We start from the raw sequence: 23,751 nt of genomic DNA on the forward strand, positions 1-23,751 counted from the left end.
ACGTATTATCATCCAAAGTCCATAATTTTCATTAGGGTTCACTGTTGGTGTTGTATGTTCTTGCATTTGCAAAAGTATACTTTTTTATATATATATATATATATATATTGTTTTGAACAAAAATAGAAACTCTACATACTGTTCTTTAATTTTATTTTAATTGTTGTTCAAGTACAGTTTTCTTTTCTAATTTTATTTTTACATATTGTTTTATAATTAGCTTTTTTTTTTTTTTTTTCAGTATTATGGCAGTTCTTCCATGTGTGTTCATAAAGACCTCTTTATTAATGTTTTTATAATCATTTTCTCAAAATTACATAAGTAAGATGATAAATGCTCATGAAAACCTAAAATAATGTTACAGAACAGACCCAAGGGGGGTGTATAATATACTATTACTGAGAGTTCGCCCCACTAGGTTGGCTATGCCTGCCGCCAGAAGAAAGACATCTCTCAATGCCAGAGATTTGTGAAAAGGAAAGGAAATGTTTATGTAAAAGTCATACAGACTAAAGTCCTTTAGAATACCCACAGACGCACACAGTCTTTTCTTCTCCCTCTGCCTAGTCCAGGGTACCGTATCTCAGGAAAAGAAGTAGAAGTCTGTGATTCAGGCTCCTGGCACCATCAGCTGTGTCGCCGCCACGATATCCAGTTAATCCAAAGCCATGTGGCACCTTCTCGTGGCCCACCAGCAAGAGTCCTTTCACCCCTTTTCTTCCAGGCAAAGTCTTTCCTGCTTCCTAAGCCACGTGGCAAAAGAGAGCACCCCAAAGCCGCAGGCTTCTCCCTGCACATGGCTGCCGTGTCTGGGTTTAAATCCCAGCACCAACCTTCCTCTGTGGCCCCATTTCCTACTCCTCCTATAGTCAGTTCACCTGACAGCATTCCTGTATTCTTTGATAATTGGCTTTTTTATTCAGTATTATGGCAGTTCTCCCATGTGTGTTCATAAAGACCTCTTTATTAATGTTTTCATAATCATTTTTTCAGAATTACAGAAGATGACAGATGTTCGTGAAAACCTAAAATAATACATGTATACTTTAAGAAAATACTAGTGTCTTATTGCTTGCCTCCTCCCATTCCACCATTCCCCCTCCCTTCCCACAGGAGGCCACAGCTAGGTGTGAATCAGCTCCTAGGGCTGTTCCTGTATTTTTACCTATTTAAGTGTGCAGTCACAGCACACATGTGTGTGTGCAGCATAGATACAGACTGTCTTTGTAGATGCTGGGTAACTATGCCTTGTGCTTCTGCTTCTGTGGTAGGATAGATTATTCTAAAGGTTATATTTGCTGTATGATCATATTATGATCTTTTCATACGTTTGCCTTTTGTATTTGTTCTCTGACTTATCTGCTTTTATAGCTTTTGCCCATTTTTCTTTATTTTCGTATTGTAAAAAAAATGACATATCACCTCTTAACAGATTTTTAAGTGCTTAGTGCACATTATTAACTATAAGCACAATGTTGTATCACAGCTCTCTAGAACTTTTTTATCTTTTTATTTTTTTTAGAGATAGGGGAAGGGAGGGAGAAAGATAGGGAGAGAAACATAGATGTGCAAAAGATACATTGACTGGTTGCCTCTCACAAGTGCCCCTACTGGGCACCTGGCCCCCACCCCAGGCATGTGCCCTGACTGGGAATCAAACTGGTGGCCTTTCGGTTCACAGGCCAACACTCAATCTACTGAGCCACATCAGCCAGAGCAAACTTTTTGATCTTGCATGACTGAAATTTATACCCATTGAACAGCAACTCCTCCCATCCTCCTTCTTCTGGTCTCTGGCATCCACCTTGTACTTTCTGCTTCAGTGAGTTTGACTGCTCTAGGTACTTCATGTGGGTGGAATCATGTATTTGTCTACAACTGGCTTAGTTTAATTTATTTACACTTATTTAACTTTTTGTATAAATATTTACATTATTTAACATAAGATTCTCCAGGTTAGTCAGTGTTATCACATGTTGCAGGATATCCTTCTTTTTTAAAAAATATTTTATTTATTTATTTTTAGAGAGGGAAGGAAGGGAAAAAGAGAGAGAGAGAGAGAAACATCAGTGTGCGGTTGCTGGGGGTCATGGCCTGCAACCCAGGCATGTACCCTGACTGGGAATCGAACCTGGGACACTTTGGTTCGCAGCCCACGCTCAATCCACTGAGCTACGCCAGCCAGGGTGATAATCCTTCTTTTTAATGACTGAATAATATTCCATATTTTGTATATACACCATTTTATTTATTTATTCCTTCATCAGTGGACACTTAGATTGATTCCATATCTTGGTAATTGTGAGCAATGCTACAGTGAACATAGGAGTGCAGCTCTCTTCTTCAAGACCCTAATTTCAGTTCTTTTGGATAAGTATCTAGAAGTGGGATTGCTGGGTCATATGGTAGTGCTATTTTTGACTTTTTTCAGAAACCTCCATACTGTTCTTCATGTCAGCTGTACCATTTTACATTCCCACCAACAAGGCACAAGGATTTCAGTTTTTCCACAGCCTTTCCAACACTCATTTTCTGTTTTTGTTTGTTTAAATTACATTATTTTTAAATTGTTTGTTTTTTAATGGCCACCCTAACACAAATGAGACAATATCTCATTGTGGTTTTCATTTGCATTTCCCTGATGATAGTGATATTGAGCATCTTTTCATATCCATGTTGGCTGTTTATATGTTTTCTTTTAAGAAATGTCTATCATGTCTTTTGCCCATTTTTAAATTAAGCTATGTTTTTTTGCTGTTAAACAATAGGAGTTCCTTATATCTTTTGGAATTAATTCCTTGCCAGATACATGATTTGCAAATATTTTCTCCTGTTCTTTAGGCTGCCTTTTCACTCATGGCTGTGCAGAACCCTTCTGGTTTGTCCCATTTGTCTACATTTGTTGCCTTTGATTTTAGTGTCATACCCGAGAAATCATTGCCAAGACCAACATCACAAAGTTTTCAACCTATGTTTTCTTTAAGAAGCTTTACAGTTTCAGGTCTTATGTTTAAGTCTTAAATCCATTTGGAGTTGATTTTTACGTATGGTGCAAGATAAGGACCCAGTCATTCTTTTGCACATGGATATCGAGTTTTACCAATACCATTTGTTGAACAGATTATCCTTTCTTCATTGTGTACACTTGACACTGTACCAAAGATCAGTTGACTGTCTGTGGGTTAATATGTTTTATTGATTATGCTATTACAGTTGTCCCATTCTTTCTCCCTTTTAATCCCCTCCACCCTGCATCCCTCTCCCACCAGCATCTACCCCCCTTAGGAGGTCCATAGGTCATACTTATAGTTTGTTAGCACCTCCATTTCATATACTATTCTTAAACTCCCTCTGTTTTCTTTCTCAGTCTATTTTGTACCCACTATTTAGCTTTTTTTAATTCACCAATTTTGATATTTTTTAAAAGATTTTATTTTTAGAGAGTAGGGAGGAGAAGGGGGGAGCATCAATGTGCAGTCGCCTCTCCAGTGCCCCCGCCCCTGGCCTGTGCAACCCAGGCATGTGCGCCAACTGTGAATCGAACCAGCAATCCTTGGTTCACAAGCCCATGCTCAATCCACTGAGCTACACCAACTAGGCCCATTTGGTCTTCTTATTCCCTGTACCTTCCCCCCCCCATTCTCTCCCCGCTGATGACCCTCCATGTGATCTCCATTTCTGTGATTCTGTTCCTGTTCTAGTTGTTTGCTTATTTCGTTTTTGTTTTTGTTTTTGTTTTTAGGTTCAATTGTTGGTGGTTTGTTAGTTGTTGTTTTACTGTTCCTATTTGTGAGCTTCTTTTTCTTAGATAAGTCCCTTGAACATTTCATATAAAGGCTGGGTGATGATGAACTCCTTTAACTTGACCTTATCCGGGAAGCACTTTATCTGCCCTTCCATACTAAGTGAAAGCTTTGCTGGATAGATTAATTTTGGATGTAGGCCCTTGCCTTTCATAACTTGGAATACTTCTTTCTAGCCCCTTCTTGCCTGCAAGGTTTCTTTTGAGAAATCAGCTGACAGTTTGATGGGAACTCCTTTGTAGGTAACTGTCTCCTTTCCTCTTGCTTCTTTAAGATTCTCTCTTTGTATTTAATCTTGGGTAACTTAATGATGATGTGCCTTGGTGTGTTCATCTTTGGGTCCAACCTCTTTGGGACTCTCTGAGCTTCCTGGACTTCCTGGAAGTCTATTTCCTTTGCCAGACTGGGGAAGTTTTACCTCATTATTTGTTCAAATAAGTTTTCAATTTCTTGCTCTTGTTCTTCTCCTTCTGGCACCCCTATGATTCAGATGTTGTAATGTTTAAAGTTGTCCCTGAGGTTCCTAAGCTTCTCCTCATTATTTTGAATTCATTTCTTCATTCTGTTCTGATTGAATGTTTATTTCTTCCTTCTGCTTCAGCTGTTGCCTTGAGTCCTGGTTTCCTTCCCCTCGCTGTTGGTTTCCTGTACATTTTTCTTTGTTTCACTTTGTATAGCCTTCACTTCTTCCTTTATTTGTGTTTGTACTCAACTCATTTCCATGAGCATCACGATCACCAGTGACTTGAACTCTGCACCTGATTAGCTATCTCCGTGTCCCTTAGTTCTTTCTCCGGAGTTTTGATCTTTTCTTTCATTGGGGCCATATTTCTTTGTTTTGGTGCACCTGTTATATTGTGAGGGGTGGAGCCTTAGGTATTGGCCAGGGTGGGGCAACGTACTTTGCTGAATCGTGGTGCTGTATGTGGGGGAGGGATTGGAGAGGGTCAGAAGAGGGAACAGTGACACTTGCTCAGCTCTCACTCCGCTTTCAGTCACTTCCCCCACTTCTCACAAGCAAACTGGCCCCTTCTGGTGCTGATTCCCAGGTGGGGGGGGGCGGCTTGTGTACGTCCTAGGACCCTGTATTCCCATCCAACAGACTCTCCTGGGAGACTGGGAGTTTCTCCCACCACCACAACCCCCACAGAATTTTACAGCCAGAGGTTTTGAGGCTTCATGTCCCTGTGCTGGAACCCTGGGTTGCATGGTCTGTCTTGCTCCCCAGTTGTCCCTCCCAATTCATGTGTATTTGAATGTGGGACCTCCTAGTCCAGCACCCACCACCTCACCCTTCCTGGTTCGCCAGCTGCTGCTGTGCTGCACACATACGTCCTCCTGCCCCGCCTACCAATCTGGATGAATGGTTCTTCTTTAAATCCTTGGTTGTTAGATGTCATACAGATAGATTTTCTGGCTGTTCTGGTTGTTTTTTTGTTTGTTTGTTTTTAAATTGTTATCCTTTTGATTGTGTGAGAAAGCAAAAGCGTATCTACCTATGCTTCCACCTTGGCTGGAAGCCTGCAATTTTCCTCTTATCTATCCTCGTGAACCTTGAAATTAAACTGCTATCTTTAAGAAGTGGTTTATATTTCATTCTAGATCCCTTTTATGGATTTGCAGTTTATTCAAGGACATCTTTTAATCATGTGATTCCCTGCCCCTCCCCCCATCACATCCCAATTCATCACTTAGCCTGCCTGTTGTGACTGTCCTAAGTTTATTTCTCTGGTTTGTTCTTCAGGCCCTGACATTCATTGAGCCTCTCTACCATCTGCTAGGCCCTGTGCCAGGTGCACCAGCCTTGCAGAAGAGTAAGTTGCCATCCCTATAAGAGAGAAACTCATAGCCAAGGAGAGGTGGCAGGCAGCACAGGGACAGCTGGCATCAGAGTTGCAGTGAGTACACCATAGTACCAGCCCCTGAATGGGGATGTGGCGTTGGGAAAGTCCTGGGAGCAGCTCTCAGAATTGTAAATGGGGCTGAATTTAAAACACAAATTATAGCTGTGTCTGCCTGAAGAAACCTGCTCTGTGTAATTCCAAACTTGAAAATGAAAGAGGGATTGTTTTTCTTTATGAAATAATTCATCAGCCCTGGCTGGTGTGGCTCAGTGGCATGAGCTCCGGGCTGCAAACCCCAGAGTTGCCGGTTTGATTCCCAGTCAGGGCACATGCCTGGGTTGTGGGCCAGGTCCCCAATAGTGGGTGCGAAAGGCAACCACACATTGATGTTTTCTCTCCCTCTCTTTCTCTCTTCCCCTCTGTCTAAAAATAAATAAAATCTAAAATAATTCATCATAGTAGTTTTAAAAAATCTGTTCTTCCTATACATTTAAAAAATGTGGTGTGAGCACTGACTGGTGTGACTCAGTGGATTAAACTCTGGCCTGTGAACCGAGGGGTTGCCAGTTCGGTTCCCAGTCAGGTCACATGCTTGGGTTGCAGGCCTGGTCTCCAGTGAGGGGCACGTGAGAGGCAACCACACACTGATGTTTCTTTCAACCTTTCCCCCCCTTTCCCTCTGTCTAAAAAAAAATAATAAGTAAATAAATAACCAAAAAGATATGATTTAAGAAAAAGGAGAAGTCTTACGAAACTTTTCTGAAGCATTGACTTTGGGCAAGTTTCCTAACCTCTTCAGGTCTTAGTTTCCCCTCTTGTGAGATACATTGTGTCTCCATGGGCTCTCTAGCTCTGACTTACTGAGCCCTGTGGTGTGAATATATGTCAGTGACCATTGTGAAGTTCAAGTGGTTGGTAGCTCACGGGGTGGAATGAGCAGTGCCATCAACTCAAATTCTGCACAGAAAGGGAGCTGGGACTTTCCTTTGTGGCTCTCACTCTCAGACTTTGACTTGACAGGGCTAGTTCATTCACTGTTTGGCATAGAGTTGGCTCTCATCACCAACATTGCATTTTAGTTTTTCTTCCTCCTTTTATAGGAACACCCTATTTCTGGGCAGTGTTCTTGATTATTGCCTGGAGTGATTGTGTGCCTAGATGGGAAGGTAGGTAGCAATGCGCCCTCCCTAACCTATTCTCCTTTCTATTGCTTAATCAGAAAAGGCCCCTTAGCTCTTTTTCTAAGCCACCGAGTTTGAGTTGATCTTTGTTGCTAGTAAGAGGTGGGGAGGCACTTTCTGGTTCATGCTAAAGTTACCTGACAGCGGAAGGTGTACATCTGATAATTATAACTCTGGTGCCTCCAAGGCCTGAGCCATTTAGCTAAGAGCAGTAATCCTGATCTTATCAGGAAGTTTTTGTAGTCCAACAGTGTTGCTTATAACAGTATCTGTTTTACTTCCTGGGAGTCCCCTCTCCATTTAGGATTGTCTTATAATCTTGCCTGTTATCCCTTTAGAGCAAAGCTGTTTTTCCTTCTTCCTGTCAAGATCTGAGAATTAGACTTTAATAAAACAGCATCATTAACCCAGCCAGCGGTGAAACAGTCCCAGGTGTGGAAGAGTCATGGGTCTAGCCAGAGGGAAGGTAGTTTGTGCATTGCTTATTTAAATAACAACAACAGCAACAGCAACAGAACATTTAGCCCAAATACTTTAGTTACATTTGGTATTTCAAAGTAATTCATGGGTATCCATTAGCTTGGAATCCGCCCCTTTTAGTCTAGAGATTTTGCTAAACACAACCTTAAGGTTCAGGTCTTAGGAACTTGCCAAGATCCTTGATCCTGGGGTTCAGAATTTATTAGATTATAGAGCATAGAAAGAAATGAGAAACATTGCTATTCTGTGTTTTCAGAGAACACTATAAAAGTTGTCAGTGTGTGGTGGCGTTCGAGTGACTGGAGATTTTCTTCAGGGTTTCAGAATATGGGGAACTCAAGTGGAGAGTTGGTTGCTTAGCCTGTGCACTTTAAACCTGAGGAAAGGGTTAACTCTTGCCCTGAGGAGGAGTGAGGAATGGGAACTAAAATTGCTTTGGACAGCCGAACTGTGCTTTAATAAGATGTTCCAGGTGGCCAAGGAATAATCCTAAAATAGCCTCGATACTTAATTGCTTTTAAAGTCTGGCGCTGCTGTCTCGGGGGAGGTACAGCTCTAAGGAATGCAGTGCTGGCTTGGAAGATCTTAGAGGTGTGGTCTGGTAGGCATTTTCCCCCTAAATCCCAGTAAAAAGGCCCAGGGCTGCCTTCTTGGGTCAGGAGACCCTGGTTAAATTTCTCCTCATGGAAGGTTGGCAGTAAGCCTTTGGCTCCTGCTGTTGCCATCTGGCAGAACCTGGCTTTCTCCAAGGCTGTGGGATTGCTCTTGTCACTCACCCGCCACACTCCCGCCCGTCCAGAGGCAGTGGTCTACTTTCATCAGTGCCCAAAGATTTCCTTCTTGCTTGATCCCCTCCCTGCTCAGTGCCTCTCCATTTCCATCAGAACATACCTTTATCGTGATAGGATTCAGATTCATCCTTCTTCTCTCATGCCCTCAGTCCAGATCTGTCTGATTCTCTGACTTGGCTGCACCTTAAGAGTCATTTCTCCCTGGTTCTGCCCCCACCCCCAACTGCCCACCCAGATTCTCAGTGTGGGCTGCTGACAGCCAGCCAGCCCCAGTGCTGGCTTTCCCTCTGAAACCTTCAATATTGTTTACAAAACTAATATATTGACATTGTAAATTATTACTGAGGGGCACTAAAATATTTTTTTAAATCAAGAGTCATATGCTCTGTTACTTGAAAGACTAAATATTGTGAAGATGTCAGTTTGCTAAAATTATTCAATAATTTCAGTGCAATCCAAATTTTCATTGTAAGAGGGGAGAGCAAGTGATGGGTCTGGACAGATGATTCGAAAGTAACTCTAGAAAAATATAAACAATTATGTTTTAATGGTCTCTCTCCATTAAACCTCCAGCTTCACAAGGTCAGAGGCTGTTGTCTGTGTTCTTTTTCCCTCAGACCCTTTCACAGCATCTAGTGTACCCTAGAGTGTCAAATGTTGTACACGAATGAATATAATGAAAAGTGAAATTTCCTCATGATCTCAATCCATTAGGTGTCTATATACATTTGTACGTGCATATTATATTTTTCCAGCAAAAATGGGCCGTTAAAATCATCTGAAATGCTGATATAGCATTTGTTTCGCTGTTCAGAAAATATCCACAGCCTCCCAACTGTTCACAGTTCAGAGTTTAAATTTCCTCCTGGTATTTGAGGCATCTCACAGCCTGTTTTCCCCTTAACTATTCAGACTTGCATCCTCCCTGCCAAAACAGACCTTGTTTATCCTCCACTCCATGCTCATTTAAACTGTAAATCCCAACCCCCTCAACCCTTTCTTCTAGGCCAGCTCTGTCCCCACCTCTGATCCTGCCCCCTCCCCCCACCTCCTGGGCACTTTGTGTTTTGGTCCTCCTTACCTTGCTCTGTGTAATGCTCTGTGTGTTCTGCTTGTTTTTCCAACTATGTGATAATGACTTTTTTTTTTTCCCTCCTCAGCAGCTTGTGCAATGCTCTATCTGGGATGGTTTCTCAGGAAAACAGTGTTAAATGAATTTGTTACAGGATCTTCACATCTCAGGGTAGAAAAAGCCCCTAGAGGCCCTCTTGTCCAGCCCTAGTTCATGTTGGACTCCTCGTGGTGACATCCCCGGCAGTGGTCATCTAGGGGCAGGAAGCTGCCCACCTCCAAAGAAGGCCCCCTCCATTACTGGGCAGTTCTGGTTGTTACAAAAGTTCTTATTTGACTTGAAATCTTCCTGATAGCTTCTGCCCGTTAACTCTAGTTCTGCCTTCTGGGGCTTAGAGAAAAAACAAAAATACCCGCCTGCTTCCTCTCCCACAAGACAGCCTTTTAGATTTCCCAAGATGGTGGATCCATTCTTCTGTGTTTTCATCTTCCAGGGTTGAGGTGTTGAGGAAGCACTAATTTTAAGTTTGGTAACAGTCAGTTTAATCTCTTGATTCATTATTTTTGAAGGCCTTTTATGTGCATGTCACAGTGCTAGGTGCCATATTCTTCTGGCCCCCTTACAGGTTAACCATTTCTCTCTCTCTCTCTCTCTCTCTCTCTCTCCCCTCTCCCCTCTCCCCTCTCCCTCCCTCCAAACTTCAAGGGCCCTTCTTTTGTTGTACTTGTTTCTTGAGTCAGTTTCTTCTACAACGTACTTTTTCTATCTCTGTGACTTTCTCAATAAATTTTGATTGATAGATAGATATCCACCCACCTCTACATTGTAGAATTAAGTAAGAAAATACTTTGTTAAGTTTCTGGCCCCAGTCCTTGCTACACAGAAGATGTATAAACACGTTTCCTGTTCCCTTTTGCTCCCTTTTCTCCTTCCCCCAACCTTCTGTCACTACCACTTTTGAGGGATTTAAAGGCAAAATGCTTTGTGGCTTGTTGGGGAAAATGAGTTGAATATGGATATAGTTGCCAAAGCTTGACTTGGGTATTTGGGGACAAACTATCATTTTCCACTGAGCTCCTAGTGAGATCAAAGCTGGTAAGAGCTTTCTCAAGTAGGAGAGGCCTAGACAATTGTAAATGACAGTAAGCGACCATTGTGGCTGCTGTTGCCTCCCACGCACATTCTGGGCTATGGAACACTGCCCGCTGTCCATAGGCTGCCACAGGCTGTTCCCCTGGCCGTTAGACTTGCATGCAGTGACTCTTAAACTGAAAGTCTTTTCTTGGGGACTCCTCTTGATCCCTAAACTGTTGAGCTGGCTTTTGGGGCTTTTTTTCTCATACTCACCTCCTGTTCTCTGCTTTCCTTCACTGTAAGTTCTCAGCATGATTAGCATCCAAGAAAAAAATCATTTCTAGGCTGATAAGTTTCCAACAGTTACACCCATACCCTGTGGATAGGCCAGGAAACCTGCTGCCCACCCACTTGGATAGTATAAGTGAAGCTTTCTTTTGCAGCAGTTGGTCAGAGTTAAGAACCAAGGGAAAAACTACTGAAGTCTGTAATCCTCCCAGTGAAAGGAGGAGAGAGAGCAGAACTGTGGGGTTGGAGCCCCCATAGGAGAGCCCATCTCTGTCTTTCAGCAGATGTGTCAATGCTTTCTCTATGCTGGGGGCTGGGACTCCCCTGACAGGATGTTTACAGAAGGGGGACAGGGCAGGGGCACAAGTAAGGGAAACCCAAGTGCCACAGCCCAGAGGAGAAAGGTGTTAACTCTGCCTGGTGGGCAGAGGTGGAGGCTTTATGGAGGAGACAGCATTCCAGGTGGGCAGGGTTCAGGAATTACTCTTACCTCAGCCAGAATACCCTGTGAAGCAGGGTTGAAGTTGAACTGCCCCAATGCAGAGAGTAATGCGAAGAGCGTGGACATTCCACCGTAAGCCCCAGCTGAATATTTTAAATTAAGTAATGGACTGTCCCTTCATTGGAACTGATCAACAGGGAACACCTCTCTCCTTGGCCACTGTTTTCCCTGTGTTTCTTTAAATAGTAACTGACCTTCCTATGTGTGAAGTGGGTCAAACAGTAGAGTTGCTCAAAGAATTTAGTGTCCTGTTTCTGTCCCTTTCCTCCCGGCAGGTCTCCTTGTCTTCTCGGGGCATTGAGGTAGGGGCATTTCAGACTGAAATCCCGTCACTAAGAAGATTTTTAAGCTGGATCAAGTAAAGGGGTCATGCCGACCTCCTGCCCTTATCCTATAAGGCACCCTTGTAGGTGCCTTCTGTGTTCTGGAGCCGAGAGCTGTCACACTTGGGTGTTTATCATCACACATAGGCACGCAGTGGTTGTGCTGGCCTGTCAGCTTTTACACCCCTCTCCTGCTGTGGGAAACCCTGTCTGAGATTCTAGGTTGTAGATTCTGTGCTCTCCACCTGAAGTTAAATAGTTCTGAGTGAGCATTCAGAGTGCTGGGAGGTACTATAATGATCAGAAACCGGTGTTTTCATCTTTCCTGGTGATAGAGAATCCTGTGAGGAACCAGCTTCAGATCGTCAGGTAGAGAGTTGGGAATTCAGTGGCCACAGTAAACAGCTGACATAACAGAAGCATCAGTGATCCCCCATTAAATAAATGTCTTTCAGCCGATACGAGCTCCCAGGATAATTGACTTCCCAGCAGGAATTACTGGCTCAAACTAAATCACTGGGCATTAGGGAAGCCTACTGCATCCTTTGATAGGGGGCCTCTGACTGTCTGGTTTTGCTGACCTGACAGGCATAATTCATCTTGATATTCGTTGTCCTAGTTGCCACCAGATGACACCAGATTTCTGTTGACTGTAATTACAACGTGGGGGTGAGTTTGGCTTTTTTATTTTTTGTTAAAAGTGTTTCACCTACTGGGTTATTGGCTCCCCTGAAGGTGCTGTAGGCAGATATCTACAGTGTCTGCCTGGGGAGATGTTGAGCGCGTAGACAGCACTTACTGAGCACTTCCTCACATACATCTTTTACTCGGTCAGGAGGGAAACAGTCTGATGTAGCCTGTTCCATTTCAGCTGACAGGATGCCACTTCTTGGTTATGCTTACCTCCCAGTGTGCTAGACTGCTGCCGTCAGAAAGTGGGGTTACACCTTTAAGTCCACTTGGAGTGAGGGAAGCAAAGGGTGACCTCCAGGTATAACCGATTCAACCTCCTGCTTTCAGGCAAGCTTCATTACAGGCAGAGGAGGGAGAAAGGAGAGTTAGACCGGGCTTCCATTTTATTGGCCTGGTCTCACAGCAAGATCCTTATATAGTCCAAGGAACGTCTTCCCAAGAAACTTTTGCTCTGCATTCCAAAATGCCCCTCCTCAACCTCTACACACCCCAGCCAGCTGGGTGGCAGGTGCCTGTGTGTGTGCGTATGTGTGTGAGTGCGTGAGCCTGTGGTCCTGGAGAAGAGATGGAGGTGACGGGCTCACTGTGTCCAGTCCCATCCACTGGGTCAGGGGCAAACAGCAGACTTTTCGTGTGATGTTTTATACACCCCACTAGCAGAGGGTGGTTTTCACTCTCCTGTATGGTACATGTGTTTGTATGTATTTTGAAGACGTGTTCAATTGGCTCAAATAGCCAGTTAATTCCTTTTAACAATGATTGTAGCTCATCAAGCATTCACTGGGGCCTAATAACTGCCAGACAGTACGCTGTGTGCTGGAGGCAGAGATGGATAATATACTTTTGCTGTCAGGGACCTTACAATACAGATAATTCCAAAATAATATATTAAATTCTAAGCTCAATATGTACAGAGATTGCTTCTGGTGTACTTAGCCCAGCCGGAAGTGAAGAGGAGCCCCGTGGAAAATGATGCCTGATTGGAGGAATAAGAGCTACCCAACTGAATCAGGCTAGGAGGCAGATTCTAAGAACATAAACAAAGGCATACTTACATTTACTGCCTCCTCCATTCAGTTGAATGGTGGTGGTTTAACTTAATCAATCAAATCACTATTTCTCTGATGAAAATGAACTTCAGTCTAGTAGCACAGAGTCTCTCTACCTTGGGAATAATCTCAGGCACTAGGGATCCTTATATCATTAGGGAGTTCTGAGTGCTCAACTTGGGGCTTCTAGTGGTGTGGCTAGGCTGAGAGGCTGCAACTTCGGGATCTGTGTCCTGCATCTTCCTTTGATCCTTCAGCCCCACCTAGAGTGTTGCATGAAAAGGCAAGCTAGCTATCTTCACAACACACCATATGATATGCAAACATAGCGTAAAATACACAAACATAAACCATACAGAACTTGCTGACAAGCGGCACATCTCAGAGTGGTGGCTTCCTGGAGGTCCGTGAAAGGCAAGCGGGCTCTCGGAAAATTGGGCCTTTGTGTCCTCCTCTGACTAGACTCTCAGGCAAAGGTAACACCCGCCCTCCAGCAAACGGAGATGGTTCTTCCACCTGACTCCCTCTCATTTTGGAACCAAAATTGAAAGAAAAAAAAAAACAAAAAAGAAAAAAGAAGCTGTCCCTATGAGAGCAGCAAAGATAGTGACCTGAGCATTTTTATAGTATAACCCAGAATAGCAGCATATCACTAATGCTCTTCATCCCCCCTGAGTGCCTTGTTCTCTAACACTCTCTCACTCCTTCCTGAACTCTCTACTTTGTTCCCCTTTAGAATGGTGGCTTGGTTTGGAGTGATGATGCAGATGGAGGCCGAGGAAGAGAGATCTCACGAGACTTTGCCAAGGTCTGTAATGTTTCCTTTGTGATAACAAAAGGGGTGGTTCTGAGTGGGTTGTTGTATCTGATCCCCAAGGAATAGGACAGAAGTGGCCTTTGAGGCACGTTTGTAGTCAGTCATTCAGATGGTTGTGTATCTCTGGTGTAAGACTTCCTGCATAAGATGGATTTTTTCATTGTGTTTTTCCCCCCTGGGGGCATTGGGATTACAGCTGTATGAACTGGATGGTGATCCGGAAAGGAAAGAGTTCCTGGATGACCTCTTCATCTTTATGCAGAAGAGGGGTGAGTGTGTGTTATTTCAATTCTCTGACTGTTTATTGAGTGCCTACTGTGTGCGCTTCACACTTGGGCTTAACTCCCCCCACACAGAGTGCCAGAGTCTTAGCCCAGGAAGACGAGAGGCATTACTGCTGAATGATTATGAATTTAGACGAACAATTGAACCAGAATGAAGAGGACAGAGAGGGCCTTGGCAGAAAATGAATGGACCGATTATTCAGATTTGGTCTTGCTTTTTTTTGTCATTCTTCTTCTGATTCACTGGTCTCGGGAGTCATTTCAAATTTAATAAGCTCATTTTTTTTCTTAGCCTTATAGCTTCCCTGGATATCACTCAGGCCGGAATGTGGGGCTTCCTGTTGCCGTGTCTAGCCTTAGAGAGACTGAGAAAGGCCATTGAAAGGGGGCCCTTCAGTATTTGTTGGGAGGTTCAGAAATAACCTGTGATAAATCTTTTTTTCATATCCGTTGGCTCTTTGATTTTTGCATTCACTGGCTTGGTGGGGACATTTCTGCAGTTTAACTGTAGGTGTATGGGTATTTGCTTTATAATGTACCTTCCTACTTCTCTCTTCCTCTCCTTTTAAGCTCCCTCACTCGCCCCCAACCATCTCACTTTGTGAGATGGGACTGGGTTGTAACAATCTTGAGCCCAGTGACTCAACCTCCTGGCTTTACAGCCTTTCATAGCAATGGGTTCACCAGGAGGGCCAGCCCTCAGTAAGCATGGCCAGAGCCCTGGGCTCCCAGGAGAAGGTCCTCTACAATCTGTGAGGCTCCACCTTTGTCACCCTCAGGACAAAGCCTTAGGAGAGCTTTGTTCCCATCAGCCTCTTCCCCAGGATATATATTGGGTTAGCCAAAAATTTCTTTTGGTTGCTTTCTATATGATGGCTCTAATAGCGCTTAGTTGTCTTTAACTTCATTTGAAACAATTTTGGTAGGCTATATAATGACAATTGACATATCAGCCTGCATTTTTTTTTAATTACCAAAATTGGTGAATTTTTGTGTAGCCATTTTAATATTGAAGATGGAAGAAAAATACACAACGTTTTTGGCATATTAAGCTTTATTTCAAGAAAGGTAAAAACACAACTGAAATGCAGAAAAGAAAAAAGAAAGAAAAGAATTGTACAGTGTATAGAGAAGGTGTGTGACTGATCAAAGGTGTCAAACGTGGTTTGCGAAGTTCTGTGCTGGAGATTTCTCACTGGACAGTGCTCCACCGTTGGGTCGACCAGCTGAAGTTGACAGCGATAGAGAACAATCACTGTCCTACCATGCGGGAGATGGCTGACATACTCAAAATAATCCAAATTCATAAAGTTAGTGGTGAAAATGAAGCATGTGTCTTTTATTTTATGGGAAAAACTACAAGAACTTGTTGGCCAACCCCAGACACCCCTTGGCTTCTGTATCAGCCCCTTCCCTGAGATTTGGCGTTGTGGGGCTCCCCGTAGCCACGGCCGGGCTCTGATGGCAGCCCCAGCTGCTAAAGACTCTGTGAACTCCTCTCCCTCCCCTCTCATCCTCTGTCTCTCCCCCTCTTTCCTCTTCCTTTACCTTCCAAAGCCAAACTGCCTTTGTAGTAGCGTGCCTATTACATGCCCATTACTTACTCTGTCATTTTTTTGCTCACAAAAGGCAGTCACATGTTTTTGAGGTTCCGCGTCCCACCCCATCTTCAAGCATGTCAAAGCAGTCGAAGCAGCCCCCATTAGTTTACTTCTTGAGCTGTAGTCTAGAGCTGCCTGTGTTGGTGAAAAACAAGACTATAATCCCAAAGGATAACGTGACTAGCAGCAGTGAAATATGCCTTGGTTGCACCGAGAAGGAGAAATCCACTCAATGCTTCGGCCTCCCCTCCTATTACCATTTAATTATTCAGCAGCTCCACCAGCCCAGCTGGTGCAGACCAGGAACTGCTGTCATCTCAGAGGGCTGCTGTAGCAATGTAGATTTAGTCAGCGCTGGAGCTGCTACTGTTTTATTTTTCACTGGATTGCTTTTTTCCTTTCTCAAAAGGATTTTTAAAGGAAAGTGGATGTTATATCAGCCTGGCCAAGAATGAAGATCTGTAATTGTTTCTTTAGTACAGTATGTCCCTGCTAGATTAGGAGCTCCTTGAGGATAGCCACTTTGTCACTTCTTTGTGTCCCACTGCTAACTCAGGACCAGACAGATTGGTGCTCGGCCCATAACTGGAGGTCAGCATTAGAAAGCAATGAGTACCAAGTCTCCTGGTATTCTGCAGCGGGAGGGCTGCCAGACTGCCATCTGGTATATTTCTGGGTGAACCCAAAGCAGGAGTAAGTGATTCCCTTTGATTGTGTCAGTTCAGGTCCTGAGGAATCCTTCTTCCTGTCTTCAGCACTGATGTGTTTCAGTATTTGCTGGCACCACCAATAAAGGGAACTGGCTGAGTTGGTTTTGCTACTTGTTCATTACTCTAATACTTAATGGTTTCTCAGCCTTAGCATATGACTTCAGGGACTGGCTAATTCTTTGTTGTGGGTATACCCTCCTCCAGTTGTGGTAACAAAAAATATCTCCAGATCCTATAAATTTCCCTGGGGTCAAAGTTGCCCCTGCTGAGAGCCACTGCCATAGATGGTGGAAAAGAGGGTAAAGATCTAAAATTTCCTCAGCAGAGAAACTCTTTATGGAAACCATCTTATTTCCACTCAGGTAGCAGTATCTAAGGGCAATGAGGTGTGTCTCAGGTCATACTGCAAGAGCCCCTTCTGTGGCTGAATGCCAAAGGCAAGGGTGCTGGGCCCCCTGGGCTGGAGTGTAAGGCAGGCCTCGGAGAGGAGCTGAGCCCCAGTGTACTGGGGTCATGGGAGTGAAGGGAGCCATGCAGATGGGAGGCAGAAATGCAGGGGCATGCATAGCCCAGACAGCTAGAAGAACCCTTTTCTGAGTCCTGGGTGAGTCAGTTGTCACCAGACTGAAGACCACGTTTGGCCAAAAAGTTAGCATTCCTCTCTGTGGACACTGTAGTTACTGAAATTAAAGTGCTGGGGGTGTCACCAAAGCTGGGACTTCAGGACACTTGATGTGGCGAGCAGTGTGAAGCTGGGCTGGAGAAGGGAGACTGAGGCAGGAGGACAGTGTGGAGGTTGTTTCCTTAAATTCAGTGATCTCCCTGGCAAACTCGTGTCTGATGATCTTCAGCAGGAGGGTCTCGATACAGCTGAATTCAAGTGGGCAGTTCAAGAGGACTAGGAGCAAAATGCACTTTCGGTATGAAGCTTGCTATATTTGCTCTTCACAGAATGGTGAAACCAAGGGCCCTAGACATTTGTGGTTTACTTGCCATTCCCAAATTGGAATGTCTGAGGTACTCAGAAGCCAGATCTTGTTAGCTGGGTCCAAGGAAAAGTCTTAGAGGCCTCGGCAGCTGGTCAGCAACAGGCAGCACGTCATCCTCCATAGCTAATATGAGGAGTAAGTGGTGGATTTCACAGGAGCTACTGGAAACAGCCTGAGCTTGAAAGTCCTGGTAACACCCACCTGGGCTGTGAGTGAGGCTGGCAGCTTTGACACAGCCAGCCACACCTCAGAGGAAGTGGACAGGGCTCCCAGGGAGGCAGAACCCAGCAGGCTTTCCCAGAGACTGTAGGTGATGAGCCTGCTCTTCAGCAGGAGGAGCCTGCTACAGCTACTGCTTTGTGCTGGCTCTTTGCTTGTTAGCATTTGGGTCAATGACTGTAACAGATGGGCCTGTCAGCTTGCAGCACCTGGGTGTCTAGGCCAGACCAGTGTGACTTGCACCCTGGTGACCCTTTCCCCACCGTCAGAGCAACCTGCCTTAGAAGGGGCCTCAGAGAAGGCCTAGGCAGCACCCAGTTGGGCTCACTGTCTTCCACCTGCCTCAGGAAAGGACCGTGAGACGTGCGGCAGGGGAAAGAGCTTCACACTGATAAGTGTAAAGCCGGGGTAACATGCCACCCTTCTCCGCGATCCTGAGCAAATCCTTCCCTTTCTGAGGGGTCACAGTTTGTTGATCTATAAAATGAGAGCATTTAGTGAGAATTAATCTGGAAGTTTCTTTCAAGCTCTGTGTTCTGTATTACATGTTTTTTTTTTTTTTAATATTTTATTTATTTATTTTTAGAGAGGGAAAGGTGAGAGAGAGAGAGAGAAACATCAATGTGTGGTTGCTGGGGGCCGTGGCCTGCAGCCCAGGCATGTGCCCTGACTGGGAATCGAACCTGCAACACTTTGGTTTGCAGCCTGTGCTCAATCCACTGAGCTACGCCAGCCAGGGCTGTATTACATGTTTTTGATTGTATCTGTTGAGCTACTAACAGAGAAGAGCAACCTTGATGACTAAAAAAAGAAAAAAAGCTTTAGAAAGCAATTTTCTATCAAAATAGCTGTATAGCCCTGGCTGGTGTGGCTCAGTTAGTTAGAGCATCATCCCGCAAAGTGAAAGGTTGTGGGTTTAATGCCCCGTCTGGGCATGTGCAAGAAGTGACTGGGCAGTGCTTTTCTCTCACTTTCATGTCCTCTCCCTCTCTCTCCCCCTCCCTACCCCTCCCTTTCCCTCCCTCTGAAGTCGATAAGCATGTCCTTGAGTGAGGATTAAAAAATTGTGTAAAAATTAGACCAAGGATCCCCAAGACCAAATGCTTCTCCCCTTTTCTTGCTGACTGTTTCCTCTTTTGCTGAGTGAAGCGCAGTTGAATTAAACAATTTGCCGTGATTCTGTTCCCCCAAATGTTTCTCTAGAATGATTGTTTAGACTCCAGGTACTCTATTTTGCTCACCTTTTGCTGCATGCATATGCGCGTGTAAAATATGAGAGGGGACCCCCCCCAAAATTGGAATTATCTTCTGGAGGGCGGGCCCCTTGTAGTACAGGCTTCCCCCACTAGGTGAATGTTCTAGGAACTCATCTGTATCAGTGCACCAGCTGATGTTGTTGTGAGAGGCTTCGTTTGGCATCAGTGAATTTTTTGGAAGATTCTTTCAACACTTTTGCCCATTTCATGATGGGTGATTTATGAGCACACCTGTCCACACTGTGCTGAATGTTCATCAGTTTTTGACCAAAAATAGCATGACCCTATGCTCCACCCTCCCTAGTCACCATTTTTGTTACATTGGATGACAGAAGTTTTCAAAGGGAAATGCTTTGCTGATATGGAAGAAGTCAAACAAAAAAAATAGCAGAAGCACAAAAAGCATCAAGATCAATGAGTTCAAAACCTGTTTTGAGCTCTGACTTGTGTGGTTCAGTGGATTGAGCACAGGCTGCAAACCAAAGGGTCGCTGATTCAATTCCCAGTCAGGGCACATGCCTGGGTTGCGGGCCAGGTCCCCAGTGAGGGCCACGTAAGAGGCGACCACACATTGACAATGTTTCTCTCCCTCTCTTTCCCTCTCTCTTAAAAAAAAAACAAAACAAAACAAAAAAAACACACCTGTTTTGAGCAGTGGGAAACAAGTCTCGGTACGTTTATTGTACCAAGTGGAGTGTACTTTGAAGGTAACTGAAGTTTAAACATGTAAGAATAAATACACAATTTTTTATAAATAAGTACAGGTTTTTTTCGGGTCCCCCCGGTACACGTTTCTTTGCCAAAAATAAAGTCAGTTGCAGATAAAACTTTGTGGCTGATTGAACTCGCTGTGGGTGGTTTCTGAGATGGCATTCTCTGGTGGATTTTCCAGGAGGAAATCTGAGCGGGAGGGCCTAATTTGGAAGTTTGATAAGGAAACTCTTATAAACAATTCAATTTTTCCTTCCTCAGTAAGGAAGAAAAGTCTGTTCTCTGGTACCCTAGGCAATGAAACAGAAGTGTGGTCTCATCCTGTGGTCACCGGAAGAGGAGGAGGACAATAGTTCTACTGTTGTTTTCATTACAATCATCCCATGCACTTTACAGAACCCTTTCAACCTGCTATCTGACCTGCTGCTCTCCACAGCTTCAGCTCTCAGGGTAGAGAGAGCAAAGGTTATCAGTTAGCCGTGACAAATCAGCCTGCAGGTTAAGTGACTTACTTGAGGCCACAGCACAGATTTTTAGCACTTGGTTTCCTAACTGCCAGCCCAGTGCTCTTTCCCTCTCTGAGCTGCTTTTGTGAAACTTGGTCCCTAGCAGGAGCAGCACTGTCACTCCCTGTGGGGGCAATGGATAAGCCTTCTTTCTGCGGCCTTCTGAAGCCCTACTGAGAATGCTGGTCTGTCTCCGTAGGCCGCTGTCTGGTGGGGTCTGATAGCATCTAGCTGATTAACACAGAGTCAAGTTCTTTGTGCAAGGCATTTCTCTCAGGGAAGGGCAGATTCACAGGGCACAAAGGCTGCCATCTGTCAAGGCAGGAAGGCACTGAGGTGAGGGGCACAGGAGACAGCAGGATTGTGCACACACCTGGAGCACCCACACGCAAGGCCATCCTCTCCAGCCTGTGCCCCAGCTGGGCACAACAGGCTGAGGAACCGCTTGGTCATGAGGAAAAGTTTTGTACAGACCTCACCTGGAGAGCTGCCCTCCTTCCTCCACCAATTCCGTCCAAGGCTGCAAACTGACCTTGGCTTTTCCAAATGAATGGTAGGCTCTGTTTTTTGCTTGTATATACAAAGAATTTACTGTGGCAAAAGGGCTTGGTTTGCCTCAAAATGGAATTTGAGGGTTTTCTTTCTGTTGTGTACTTATCTATCCACCTCGGGCAGGGAAATGTTCATGACATACATTGCTTTGCCTTTTGATGGAGGCAGTTTCTCAGGTATTCTGTGTATCTTGCTGTGAATGGTCTGTGCTGTGGACACTCTTCCTAATAAAATAAAATATATTGTCTCTGTCAGATGAAATAGGCTTTGCGGCTTCATTTTCTAACTTCATCCCCGAATGGAAGTCCAAAATGCAAATCTTTGTTTAAGGTTTAGCCCTTTGTCTGAGGCCTGATCTTTTTCTCTCTCTGGGTGATCCAACTACTGTTGATACACTGGCTTCTTTTTTCTACATTTAATGGTCAGGTAATATCCTGTAACTACCCAGCTATTCATGATAGTGGAAAGGGATCCTGATATTTGAAAAGCATGACTGATTTGAATGGCCCATTTTTTAAATTAAATTCAGCTTCTTCCCCTTCAAAATCTTTTATTGGTACTTCTAGCACTTGGTAAAATTGGGTTGATAGTTTTGCCTCCTTTGTTCCAAGGTGAGGTAATGTTTGGTAATTTGTCCAAGGGTTGGTATAGGGAAAATTTGAAAGATTGGCCCACTTACACTGTGGGAAAGTCTGCTGGGTCATGAGAGGCTAGTGGCGTAGATGGCAGTGGAAGCTCAGACAGCTATATGCTGCCCGGGCCACAAGCCCAGGGGTTGCGCCTCTCCCCTGCCAGCCTTCCACTCTGTCTCCTGGGGCACCAGCCAAGTCTGTTGATCAGCAACAGACAAAGGAGAGGAGACCTGGCAGTCCTCCTAACTCCTTGGCCAAGTTCTCTGGACATAGTTTTTAAAGAAGGAGACAGCACACTCATAAGTAAAATTTTATTATCTCCTGTAGTAGAATACAGCATTACACATACTGCTGAACTTCCCCTAAGGCAATTAATGTAAGCTACGGTATCAATAAAGGTAGTAAGTTTCAAATTAGCCTCCCGGGTTGTGGTACTTCCAGAACTTCCTAGTATTGTGGGTGGGAATATAAGTGGCATAACTTTGGAATCTGTTTTGTGGTATTCACTAAAGCTAAACATACGCTCTCCCTATCACTCAGCAGTTCTGCACCTAAGTGTACCCCTGACAGAAACGAGTGCTTACATCACCGAAAGACACATGCAAGAATATTCATTCTGGCCAAATACTGGAAAGGCCTCAAACATACATCACTAGTGGAATGGATACATAAAGGGCGCGTGTCATATTGCTGGTGGGATGCCGCATGGCAGAGATGACTCTCACAGACCGACTGTTGAGCAAAAGAAGCCAGATGCAAGAATATATACTACATGATTCCATTATTTAAGGTTATAGAAAATCAGCTGTGCAGTACATGTCAGGATGTAGTTACCTTCTGGGTGGGCTGCAGGAACAGTGGCTACTAGTTGGGAATGTCTCCTGGGGGACTGGGACTGGTCTGTGTTTCATCTGAGGAATGGTCGCACGCGTGTACACAGAAGTACACTCGAGCTGTATACGCAAGATGCGTGCACTATACTGTATGTCAGACCCACTTGGTGGGAAATCAGAATGGAGGGTTAGGTGTCCATCAGTCCATTTCTAGGGCATTTGTGCACCCCGGCCTCTGCGCAGTGTTGCGGAATGGTCAGCTTCACGCTGCACTGCAGCGTGCCAGACACTGCTGTCAGTTCATGGAGGCAGGTGTTTTCTACTAAAACGAATTGGGGAATGAACATTCATTTCTCTGCTTGTTCCCAGGGAGCAGGACTAGAGCAGGGAAAGAATTAATATGTAGAGGGACTGACAAAAGCCTACCCGCCTGTCTGCCTGTGTATCTTCCCCGCTTAACCTGGGTCTTAACTCTTCCGGGCTCCCTGTATGGCCTCCCAGTGTTATTGACGGGCTTTGGAAATGATTAATGATCTTTTTCAAAGCCAGGAAAAAGCTGCGAGAGTCCTTAGCAGGGCTAGCCACACCCTGGGCCTGGGCCCGGGCCCGGGCCCTTACTCCTGACCAGTGGGCAGGAAAGCAACTGCCGTGTGACTCTGCCTGGGCTCCCTCCTTTCTGGTTGCTTCTGGTCTTCATTGGAAAGGACCCCTTCTCTTCTGGGGAGGAAGTGACCCTCCCTCAGCATTCCCACCCTACCCCATCTTTGCTGTGTCAGAGAAGACCTCTCCCCAGCTCTGTCTTCGTAGTCTGAGTGGCAGGGAGGAGAGGCAGCCAGGTGCCAGGGAACCATGTGCGTTTGGCTCGCCTGCATGGAAGCTCCTGATCACAGCTTTGGCCTGCTGGTGCCGTACCGTTAGCATTTCCACCACCAAGGGTTAAAAGCCCAGGAGCCCCACAGCTTCCCTGGGTACAGGCCCTCATAAAAGCCTTTCCACTTAGCCTCTGGGCTGCTTTAGTCTCCCTGGCTGAAATCTGATAAGAGGCCTCTTTGTTGGGACTGTCAGTCTCCTTTATTGAGGAGGGAGCCGGAGAGCAGCGGCATTTCTTGGGGTTGGGATAGATAAGACCCTGGGTTCCTGTCAGAGGAAGCATGATTAATTACCCTCAGTCCTGGCTCCTGCTTTGATTCAGTGACTGACAGTTCTCAGGCTTCCCTGGCAGGTGCTCACACCCCTCTGAGAGGCTAGATGGGGCTGAGATTCAGCCTCTTGCAAGACCAACACTAGTGACCTGCAAGGGGCTCTCTGCATGGCTGTCTGCCTCTTTCCTGGTTCCAAACAAGTGGCTCTTGCATCTGTTGTGCGCAAAGGCCTGTCCCTCTCAGGTAAACGGCCTCCTTAGTTATAATAAGGTGCAGTCCATCCCAGAGAGCAGTCCAGAGACCAACCCTTCCCTTCAAGGCCTTGAACTTAACAGATAGTCCTAAGCCACTCAGAACCCTGCACAGAAGATCCCAGACCCTCTATCTCAAGATCAGTTG

The 23,751-nt window shown here is 44.9% G+C and overlaps 1 protein-coding gene across 1 annotated transcript in view; it reads left to right on the forward strand.

Moving 5' to 3' along the window:
- The window catches only part of ARID3B (AT-rich interaction domain 3B), a 51,416-nt gene that overhangs the window by 16,913 nt on the left and 10,752 nt on the right, over positions 1-23,751 (forward strand). Inside the window, exons 3-4 of the mRNA XM_045848681.1 lie at positions 13,837-13,908; positions 14,114-14,186. Of these exons, the coding sequence (XP_045704637.1) occupies positions 13,837-13,908; positions 14,114-14,186 (145 nt within the window). The remainder of the gene's footprint in view (positions 1-13,836; positions 13,909-14,113; positions 14,187-23,751) is intronic.

Source organism: Phyllostomus hastatus, unplaced genomic scaffold (assembly GCF_019186645.2).
Source record: "Phyllostomus hastatus isolate PE091 unplaced genomic scaffold, TTU_PhHast_1.1 phas_contig_62, whole genome shotgun sequence".
Classification (NCBI taxonomy): Eukaryota; Metazoa; Chordata; class Mammalia; order Chiroptera; family Phyllostomidae; genus Phyllostomus; species Phyllostomus hastatus.